The sequence below is a fragment of the Anser cygnoides genome, chromosome 6, assembly GCF_040182565.1.
Source record: "Anser cygnoides isolate HZ-2024a breed goose chromosome 6, Taihu_goose_T2T_genome, whole genome shotgun sequence".
Lineage (NCBI taxonomy): Eukaryota > Metazoa > Chordata > Aves > Anseriformes > Anatidae > Anser > Anser cygnoides.
In genome coordinates, this window is record NC_089878.1 from 13,903,547 (window position 1) to 13,913,866 (window position 10,320).

A 10,320-nucleotide genomic window follows, 5' to 3' on the forward strand; every position below is an offset into this window, starting at 1 on the left:
CCACGGGCTCGTGCAAACACAAGGACGGGGACACAGCTCCCGGCTGGGTGACAGCCCCGGGAAGGCGCCCTTGGCAGCTTCAGCGAGGCTGTTTGTGAGGCTGCGGGGGGTCCCACCCGGGGCCCGGCCCCACCCGGAGCCATGGCACAGCTCCCGCCGCGGGGCCGCCACCGGCGGGGCGGGGCTGGGGGCGGGGCGGGGCGGAGCTGGGGCGGGCGCCTCGCGGCCCCATTGGCGGCCGCCCGTGAGGCCATGTGGGCCCAGCGCCGCGCGGCTCGGCCCGGACCAGCCCCGGCTTAGCCCCGGCCCCGGCCCGGCGGAGGCGATGGCGATGGCGGACGGCGGGTGAGTGCCGGCGCGGGGCGTCGCGGGGCGGTGTGTCGGCGGCCTGGCCCGCGGCTAACGCTGCCCGTCTCTGGCAGGGCGGTGCGGAGGCGCGGCGGCCCGCGGCGCTCGGCGGCAGCCACGGCGCTGCCCGCCTGGCGGCTGCGCTGCGAGGGCGGCCGGCAGCGGTGGCGCTACCTGGGCGACGGCGACGGCGAGGGCGAGCCGGCCGGGGAGCGGCGGGCGCAGACGGCGCTGGAAGCGCACTGCCTCGGCCTGGACACGGTGCGGGGCCGCCGGGCTGCGGGTGCGGGGCCCGGGGGCGCTCCCCCGCTGAGGTGCCGTCTCCCCGCAGGACGAGCTGCTGCGCCCCTTGCCGGCGGCCGGCACGGCCCGGGAGGCGGCCCTCAACGGCATGCGGTTCTACGCCGGGCTGCAGGCCGAGGACGGGCACTGGGCCGGCGATTACGGCGGGCCGCTCTTCCTGCTGCCAGGTGGGTCCCGGCCCCGCCGGGTCTTGCCACGGCGTTGTGGTGCCGGGGGCTCTGCCGGCCGGGGAGGGCTGCGGGTCGCCACGCCGTGCTCAGCTTCACAGAGCAGTTGGTCCGTGTGGGCTTCCAGGTCTCCTCATCACCTGCCACACCGCCAAGATCCAGCTGCCAGAGGGGTTTCAGGAGGAGATGGTGCGCTACCTGCGCTCTGTGCAACTTCCAGACGGAGGCTGGGGCTTGTGAGTAGCAAAGATGCTTCTGTTGTGATGGTGTGTCTGAGGTTCAGCACGTGGAGCTGCTGCTTGACCTGCCCAGGCTCAGGAAGCGGGATGGTGCACCTGCGATACCCCCAGGTGGCTGGACCTGCTCGTGAAGGGCTCTGGGCGTGTTCTTGTCACAGAGGCCACAGGTCTGGCTGCATCTGCTCTGTGGCATTTTATCCTACTGCAGGGCAGTACAGAGCTTTGTTTCTGCCTGGGTTAGCTGAGTCTCCCTTTCCCTCAGTCAGCCCTGGCATGGCACTTCAGCCCAACACAGAGAGAGCCATGTGCAGTAGGTTGTGTCCAATGGCTGTGCTATCTCTGTGTGTGTTCTCAACAGGCACGTGGAGGATAAATCAACAGTGTTTGGCACAGCACTCAACTATGTTGCCCTGAGGATCCTGGGGCTTGGCCCAGATGACCCTGACATTGTGCGGGCCCGTGTCAACCTACACAGCAAAGGTCAGCGCTGTTGTGCCCAGCACAGCAGTTGTGGGTGGCATCTGGGTTTTCAGTTATGGTGGGAAAGTCTGTTACATTTTCGGACCGCTGCCTGCCTAGCCCTCTTCTGGGAAGCGTGTCGCAGCCTGAGTGGCATGCTCCCAAACCTGGGGAGAGGTAGACCCTCTAATGTGGGAGAGAGCAGGGAGCTGATGTGGCTGCATTAACACTGAAAGCTAATATCCGTCTCTGCAGGAGGTGCTGTGGGAATCCCTTCGTGGGGGAAGTTTTGGCTGGCTGTCTTGAACGTTTACAGCTGGGAGGGAATGAACACGCTTCTCCCGGAGATGTGGTATATGCCTCCTTCGATGTGGATGTGGGGAGCATTGTTAGTCCTGCCACCAGGCTCAGTCCAGAGCTGCGCAAGGCATTGGTGTTTGCTGGGATAACTCCAGCTGTGGCTTGGATCTGGGGCTGCTCAGACTGCTTGTGAGCTGGGAGGCTAGCAGCAAGGTCAGCTGACAAGTAGATAGCACTGAACACTGCCCTGAAGGGATGCAGGAGCTCAGCCCCACTAGTTTTACCCATAGGGTCCATGATGCATCCATCCAATAGCATCTTCCACTCCTGTGGCCAGACAGAACTAGGCCCTCGCAGAACAGAGCTTGCCATGTGTACAGCTGCCAGCTCAAACTCTGCAGTCACTCAGAGGGTCCCAAGTAGTCGCTGGGTGTCAGAGAAGGGTAGTGTATGTCATTTTCCCTGGGGAAGATCAGAGGCTGTACAGTGCCAAGGGCTGCTGGTGCTCTGTCATCAGATACATTCAACTGTCAGTTTGCACCTCCACCTTCAAAGTAACACGGGGAAGAGCAGGGCCCCTGAAATGAATTCTCCCTGAGCTCCTTGCCCTGTCTGAACTGGGCCAGGAACAGTGTCTGCTGACCCTAGTGGAGAAGGATCAGCCAAGGTGGAGAGGGTCTGAGTGGGGTCAGGCAGTGTGAATGTTCCCTTCTTTCTTTGCTGGAACTGTAACCTGCAGTAGAAAGCCTAGCCACAGGGGATGGGGAAAGGCATGTCCCGCCCTGGCTGTCCCCCTGCTGACCCATCATCTCTGCATGCCTCTCTTGGCCCTCCTTGTTGATTCCATAGCACATTCTCTGTTATGAACAGGCTGCTCCCTACATGGTTCCCAGCGCATCCATCCCGGCTCTGGTGCCACTGCCGCCAGGTTTACCTCCCCATGAGCTACTGTTATGCCAAGCGTCTGTCAGCAGAAGAGGATGAACTCATACGGAGCTTGCGGCAGGTGAGGAGCTGGCCCTCCTGGGACTCCCTAACAAGCACACGTAGCTCCCTAACTGCCTGCTGTGCCAGCCACATCTCTAGAGCCAGACTGTCTCATGAAGTGGCGGCTCTCATGCCTGCATGGGCAAAGCAGTCCAGGCAGCTGAGCAAACTTCCTGCAGCAAGCTGCCTCTGGGTATTTTTTCCCAGCTTGCCAGGCTGATCACCTGTATTGTCTTCTGCCAGGAGCTGTATGTGCAAGACTATGCCAGCATTGACTGGCCAGCCCAGAGGAACAACGTGGCTGCCTGTGATGTCTACACCCCGCACAGCTGGCTGCTGGAGGTCGCCTATGGTGAGTGTGGTGTTGGCTGGGGTGGGAGGGTCCTTGCTATGAGACTGCCCTTGAGTAGGCTGGTGGTGGAACTGAAGCTGTCTTGTACCAAGGGGGCTCTTTAAGGTCGGCTGCCAGCTAGTGGTGCATGCCCTGAAGCTGGAATCAAGACACTGATGGTTTGATCTTTGGCCCTTTGCTACCATGGTAGCAGCAGGACCTCGCGTCCTGGTCCTCGGGCCGCTCTGCGGCAGAGCAGTTCCCATTCTTTCCTTGGCTGGTCATTATGTGAGCAGTGGTGTAGCTGGTCACAGCAAGTGGCTCTGTCCACGTGGGGTGAATTTTTCTCTGCGTGTCCTTTTCTTTTCCTGCAGCTGTCATGAATCTGTATGAAGCCCACCACAGCACCCACCTGCGGCAGCAAGCCATTGTAGAGCTCTATGACCACATCAAAGCTGATGACAGATTCACCAATTGTATCAGCATTGGTCCAGTAGGTTACATGATATCCTTTCAAATTCTTGCTCGTCTCTTTAGGAACCTGCTTGGGGTCCTACAGTCCTTTACAGTTGTGGTGTGTAACCGAAACCTTTGAATCTTGCTCAGGCACAACTCCTGCTGCTCCTAATGCTCAAGACCTTAGCTCTAATAGGACACAAGAGAGACAGAGGGCATGGGGACAGCTGTGGCCCTACTGTGGGTACCTCTCCTTGTGGTCCAGGGACATGATTTGAGGGGAAGCCCATCTTGTGGAATTTGCCCCACCATCTCAGTTACAGTTAGAGCGATGCCACAGCTAGAGCTGTAAGGGTGAAGCTCAGGACCCCTAGCTGGGTTCTGAGTGGGAGGGATGTATGTGTCTGGGGCTGGAAGATGCTGTAGCCAGAGCAGTGACAGCTCTGATTTTAACAGATTTCGAAGACCATCAACATGCTGGTTCGCTGGTTTGTGGATGGGAAGAACTCCCCAGCTTTTCAGGAGCATGTTTCCAGGATCCCTGACTATCTCTGGTAAGGACTGAGTGTGATCCACCTGGCATGGCGTGGGGCTCTGATCCCTGTGATTTTGGCACGCTGTGGCTCCCAGCCCTCTTCCTGGTGCTCTTGCTGTGCCTGTGCTGCAACAGTTTTCTCTCCTCCCACAGGCTGGGCCTTGATGGCATGAAGATGCAGGTAAGGTGCTGTGGGATTCCAGCTGTGACTAAGAGGGACCCTGGCATGCTGGGAAAAGACATGCCCCTGCCTGCCCTATGGCTCAGAGGCCCTGATATTGCATGTGAACTGAGCTGTGCTTATCCGGTGGCTGTCGTGTCCCTTTGCTCAAAATCACTAGCCACCTCTTCTGTTACTGCTGCGCACAGAGCAGGCTGAAGCAGCTTTCTCATTTCCTGTTCCTCTGTTGCTCCTGAGCTGCTGCATCAGTCCCCTCTGTGCCAGCATGTCAGCTGTGGTGCTGGGTGACATGAAACCAAGATGCAGGCTGGAAGGAGCAGCGAAGCTAAATACAGGAGGAACATTCTGCCCTAGAGCCCCCACAGCTAGGTCAGGCTGCCAGTGGCAGCTAACACTCCCTATCCACTTTCTTCCAGGGTACAAACGGATCCCAGCTGTGGGATACTGCCTTTGCTGTCCAAGCCTTCCTGGAGGTAAGACTTCCCTGAGTGTTGCATGCTGTCTTGGGAAAAGGCAGTATCCTAAAATACCAGGGGCTTCTACTGTACGGCTGCTCAGATCTCTGCCAAACGGATTCTGGCATCACATCATACAGCTGCATCAGGCAAATGCTCCTTCTCAAAGAGCCTCTTGGATGTGGCATGCAAGCTTTCCAGAACAGCTGGTACAACCCATCTTTGCCAGTTGCTTTTCAAGCAGGATGTCACAGTGCCAGACGAATGGGTCAGGTTAGATTTCCCCGTTGCTGCAGTCTTGTGGTAAAACCCTGGCCCTTCCTCCTTGCTGTGCCTAGCCTCAGAGCATTTCTGTTTGTCAGAAACAGCAGGCAGGCCTGCTTTCCTACATAAGGGCAGAGGTAGCTATGGCAGGCGTGTGTTTTGGAGGGTGTTGTGGTCGCCCAGGTAGCCCCTAGCCTGGCTGTATGAAGGGTGGTCGTTAATGGCACCAAGGCCAGCAAGATCCCAGCATATCTTCTTCTTCCTGAGGGGCGTGTTTGGTGGCCAGAACTCCTTGCTGACTGTGCGCTCTGTTTCTAGGCGGAAGCCCAGAAGATACCTGAATTCATGTCCTGTCTTCAGAATGCCTATGACTTCCTCAGGTTCACCCAGGTGAGCAGAACCAGTTGGTGATGTCTCTGCCACGCTGGCTATGCAGACTTGGCTTCTTCTGAGAGCCTAGCTGAATACCTCTAATCCCTCTGAAGAGCTCTTCTTCAAGGCTGGACTAGCATAGTCCTGGGAACAGCTGCCTGTTTCCTGTGCCATCTTGCTGGGAGCAAGCTTTGCAGCTTGAAGAGGACCTTGGCCAGCCCCAGGCCCTGCTGTGAGGTCCTGTGGGATGTCTGAGTTGGCTGCCTTGGGCTAAGAGAGGCTGGAAAACAGAGCTCAGCCTCTCTGGTGCCCACGTGTTTGAGGTACCCTTCTGGGAAACTCAGCCTCCTTTGCTAGTGACTGCAGAAGCTCCTGCTAGCCAGGCCAGTGGCTCAAGGTGGGGGGGGTCACCAGCAGCTTCATGCAGGAGTAGTTGTAGGTCTTACTCATGGTGCTGTCAATGGGACCCTTGAAAATAGATGTCTCACTGCCAGGAAAGCAACCAAGAGGGGGCTTTAGCCATGCTGAAACATGCGGAAGCCAGGCAAAAATTTGATTTCTCTTCAGCATTCTCTGCTCCAGAGCTGACCTCTTTCCCCATCTGCCTTCCTCAGTAAAGGATAAATGGTGCACAGTTCCACAGGACTCTGCATCTTTGATGGTTTCAGTCCATGGCCCTGCAGGCGGGCAGCTTCAACCTGTCCTCACTTGTTTCTTGTTTTCACAGATTCCAGAGAACCCACCCGACTACCAGAAATATTACCGCCATATGAACAAGGTGCAGTGGCTGGAGCTGGCCTACAAAGGGTGCATGCACAGGGCTGAGATTTGGGCAGAGGGGATGGAGTGAATGAGGGGCAGTGCCTTCCCCTGCACAAGAACAGAGCAAGTCCAGAAGATGCTGAGTCCTTCTGCCCCTTTTCAGGGTGGCTTCCCCTTCAGCACGCGGGACTGTGGCTGGATTGTGGCAGATTGCACAGCAGAGGGGCTGAAGTCAGTTATGCTGCTGCAGGAGAAGTGCCCCTTCATAGCCAAACTTGTCCCCCCTGAGCGCCTCTTTGATGCTGTCAATGTGGTAAGTGCTGCAAAAATTAGGATCAGGGGAAATGCAGGCAGCTACACCCAGGTAAAATAAGAGAAGTCAAGGTTACATCTGGTATTACTAAGCCATTATAAGGCCAATGTGGTCATAGATGCATAGAATATCACAAGTTAGAATGGACCAACAAGGATCATCGAGTCCACTGTCTGACTCTACACAGGACCACACACAAATCAGACAGTATGTCCAAGAGCATTGTCCAAATGCTTTTTGAACTCCAGCAGGTTGGTGCTGTGACCACTTCCCTGGGGAGCCTGTTCTAGTGCCTAACCACCCTCTCAGTGAAGAATCTTTTCCTGATATCCAACCGGAACCTCCCCCTGTTCATGCCATTCCGTAGGGTCCTATCGTCACCGGAGAGCAGATCAGCACCTGCCCGTCTATTCCCCATGACAAGGAAGCTGCGGGCCGCCATGAGGCCTCCCCTCTTCTCTAGGCTGAACAAACCAAGTGACTTCAGCCACTCTTTGTATGTCTTCCCCTCTAGACCCTTCATCATCGTTGTAGCCCACCTTTGGACAATCTTTGATAGTTTTACATCCTTTTTCTTACTGTGGTGCCCAAAACTGCACAAAGTACTCCAAGTGAGGCTGCACCAGTGCAGAGTAGAGTGGGAAATGCAATGGTCTGGATTGGACCTGCCTGTCAATGTGGTTTGAGATGTGGGTAATCTGCCAACCCATGTGAGTTGGACTTTGTCCTCACAATTGACTTGGGACCAGACTCATGTGGTACTGCCTGTGAGTCAGCCCCATCCCCTCACTCTGCTTGTCTGTGCAGCTGCTGAGCATGAGGAACTCGGATGGAGGCTTTGCCACATATGAAACCAAGCGAGGAGGTCACTTGCTGGAGTTGCTGAACCCCTCGGAGGTGTTTGGTAAGGGGAGCTGCATGGGCCCAGTCATCCTGCACAGTGTGAAGGGGCTGGTTTTACCCCATGTCCTTCTGTGGGCTACACGTGCCATGGGTCTTTGGCAAAGGTTGGTAGCGTGTGTCTCGGTGAACACCCCAAGAGTGGGACTGTTGCACTAATATTCTTGTCCTGCTGGCAGGTGACATCATGATTGACTACACCTATGTGGAATGCACATCGGCTGTCATGCAGGCACTGAGACACTTCCAAGACATGTTCCCTGAGCACAGAGCCCCAGAGATCAGGTGAGGCACTGGGAGGGCAGTTGAGTAGGGGGAAAAAAACAGGCCGCAATGACCTGCAATGCCTGCAGTGGCCTCTACTAGCACAGTCCCTGCTGAGCCTTGTCAAGGGTCTTGCCTTTGCCTCTGCACTGGAATGGAGCAGCCCCTGGATTGGCCCTTGGTGCATTCAGGGCTGACATGCCAGTGATACATCCAAACTAGAGTGCCCCCAAGATGCTAGCGCACAGTCTCACTCAAGGAAGAGGGCACACGCTGTTTGGGATCAGGCTGGGAGAAATTGGTGGATCATCTGCCTTCCTCTTGACTTAGCAGCTGCCTTGATCTTGCAGCCAGTTGCAGGCTAGGTCCCTGCTTGCATACTGGCACATAACAGAAAAATACCCAACTGCTGCATAATTTGAGATTCTGTGTGGCACCACCTGTCTGCTTTCTCTTGCCAATTGAGCCTTTAATCATGGGACCCATCAAATCCTCAGAGGTAATGACAAATGTTTCTACAAAGCAGCCCACAGTGTTTGGGCTGCTTCTGCATCAGGTGTCTTTCTCCTGTCCAGAGACACTCTACAGAAGGGCCTGAACTTCTGTCGCAAGAAACAACGAGCTGATGGTTCATGGGAAGGGTAAGCTGTGCTCCTACTGCTCAGTTCTCCCCTGGCTGCCCCAGCATGGGAGGGGCCACAGCGGGCAGCATTCATGGCTGGTAGGGTGTGTAAGAACAAGCATATTCGTGCTGATCTCCCTTGGGGGTTGGGGTGGCTCCAACTCTTCCAATCCCAGTGCACCAGCTGCCTGAGCAATCTGCGAGCAGGTGCTGGTGGTACTGGGCAGGGTTGTGCCATAGGTGCAAGCAGGCTGCTGTTCTGCCTGGTTCTATTCTTGCTGTGGATACAGCGGTATCACAACCTGCTTCTGTCCTAGTACCCTTGATAATACTGGTCTCCCCTCTCTCCCAGGAGCTGGGGAGTTTGCTTCACGTATGGCACCTGGTTTGGTCTGGAGGCATTTGCCTGTATGCAGTACACATACTGTGATGGGTGAGTAGGGGTCAGGCAGCTCCTCTGCCGTTGTCTCTGGGGTAGGGTTGGGATCAAAGGGTGGGTTGGGGTGGACACCCTGGCTGCCCATGAGCTCTCCTGCCTGAGATACCACTCCACCCAAATCTGGTGCCTGTGATATGATTAGAGCACTTTCTTTTCTGAGCCTTGAGCTCTTTGGAAAGCACCTGCCATGGGCAAGGTGAAGCACAGCTCCCATTTGCATCTGGGAAACATATGCAAGCTCTCCTATGTACCCAGCCCTGTCTGATTCTCTGTCTTTGCAGGGTGGCATGCAGAGAAGTGGCCCAGGCCTGCCAGTTCCTGCTCTCCAAGCAGATGACAGATGGTGGGTGGGGAGAGAACTTCGAGTCATGTGAGCAACGCACATATGTGCAGAGTGCTACATCACAGATCCACAACACGTGTTGGGCCCTGCTGGGGCTCATGGCTGTCAGGTAAGAGTGGCCTTCACCTGATACCACATGGTCCAGTGAAATGGAAAATACCATCTGAGTTGTGTGGAAAGGCTGGCACAGGCTCTGGGTCCTGCTAGTGTGGGCCATGCACCCAACCATGTTTCTTGGTCACACACCTCTGCAGTGGGGGACTGACCAAAGCTGTGGTCCAGCTGGTGAGGTTGTTGCTGCCAGGAGAAGGAGAGCCAGAGGAAAGCAAAGGTCTTGATCACAACTGCAGGTCTCCAGCCAGGGAGAATTTTGCTGTACTTGTAATGCCTGGTACCCTGGAGTTGCATGACTTGGTCAAGTCTGGGGCAGACTGGAGGTGGTTGAGTTCCCTAAGCACTTGGGTAGGGATATGCAGACAGTTTGGATGACACTAAAGCGATTGTATCTCCTTTGTACTTTGCAGGTACCCTGACATTGAGGTGCTGGAAAGAGGCATCCAAGTGTTGATCAATAAGCAGCTGCCCAATGGCGACTGGCCTCAGGTATGTGGATTCACTCTTCTCTCTCCAGGGGGTTCCCCAGTGTTGCAAGTGTCCTGGGCATCATGCAGCCATTGCAATAGTGCTCTCTCTTACCTGGAAGGGAAGTCATGTATGGCTTTTGGTGGGAAATTCAGGAACATGATGAGCTCAGCACAGTGTCCTGGACATCCTGTGGTCTCCTGTCACTCACACTACCTTGCTGTCTCTCTCTCAGGAGAACATTGCTGGGGTGTTCAACAAGTCGTGTGCCATCAGTTACACTGCGTACTGCAATGTCTTCCCCATTTGGACACTTGGACGTTTCTGCCGGCTGCATCCCAACAGCCCTCTCGCTGAGCAGCTGCAATCCAGACCCTTGGCTGGGGCCAGGAAGACTGCAGAAGCGGCCTTGTCCTCTTGAACCCACACGGTGGCCTCTGACCTGCTGCAGATACCACGTGCTGCGTGAGGGTACGGGTGCTTCCTGCACAGGATCTCGGTGCTTATCTTAACACACAGACCACCGCCTCTGCCAGGGAGGAGAGTGCTGCTGTAGTACCATGGAGTCTCTGCTTTCTGTTGACCCTCTTCTAAAAATACACTTTTAAAGGCTCTTGCCAGGTATATTCTTCCTCGTGGAATGTGCAGTGAAGTGCCTTTTCAGACCGGTCTCATGATCTGCAAAGAGAAAGCTGCCA

The 10,320-nt window shown here is 55.9% G+C and overlaps 1 protein-coding gene across 1 annotated transcript; it reads left to right on the forward strand.

Annotated features, from left to right (window-relative positions):
* The first annotated feature begins 193 nt into the window (after positions 1–193).
* On the forward strand, positions 194–10,254 carry LSS (lanosterol synthase). Its single transcript, XM_067000018.1, has 22 exons — positions 194–345; positions 423–609; positions 680–818; positions 946–1,054; positions 1,416–1,537; positions 1,772–1,868; positions 2,687–2,822; positions 3,047–3,155; positions 3,509–3,627; positions 4,047–4,144; positions 4,279–4,306; positions 4,723–4,779; positions 5,344–5,415; positions 6,125–6,175; positions 6,323–6,472; positions 7,280–7,376; positions 7,552–7,657; positions 8,212–8,277; positions 8,611–8,691; positions 8,979–9,149; positions 9,565–9,643; positions 9,858–10,254. The coding sequence occupies exons 1-22, from the start codon at positions 326–328 to the stop codon at positions 10,041–10,043; spliced, it is 2,280 nt and encodes a 759-aa protein (XP_066856119.1). The 5' UTR covers positions 194–325; the 3' UTR covers positions 10,044–10,254.
* Positions 10,255–10,320: the final 66 nt, after the last annotated feature.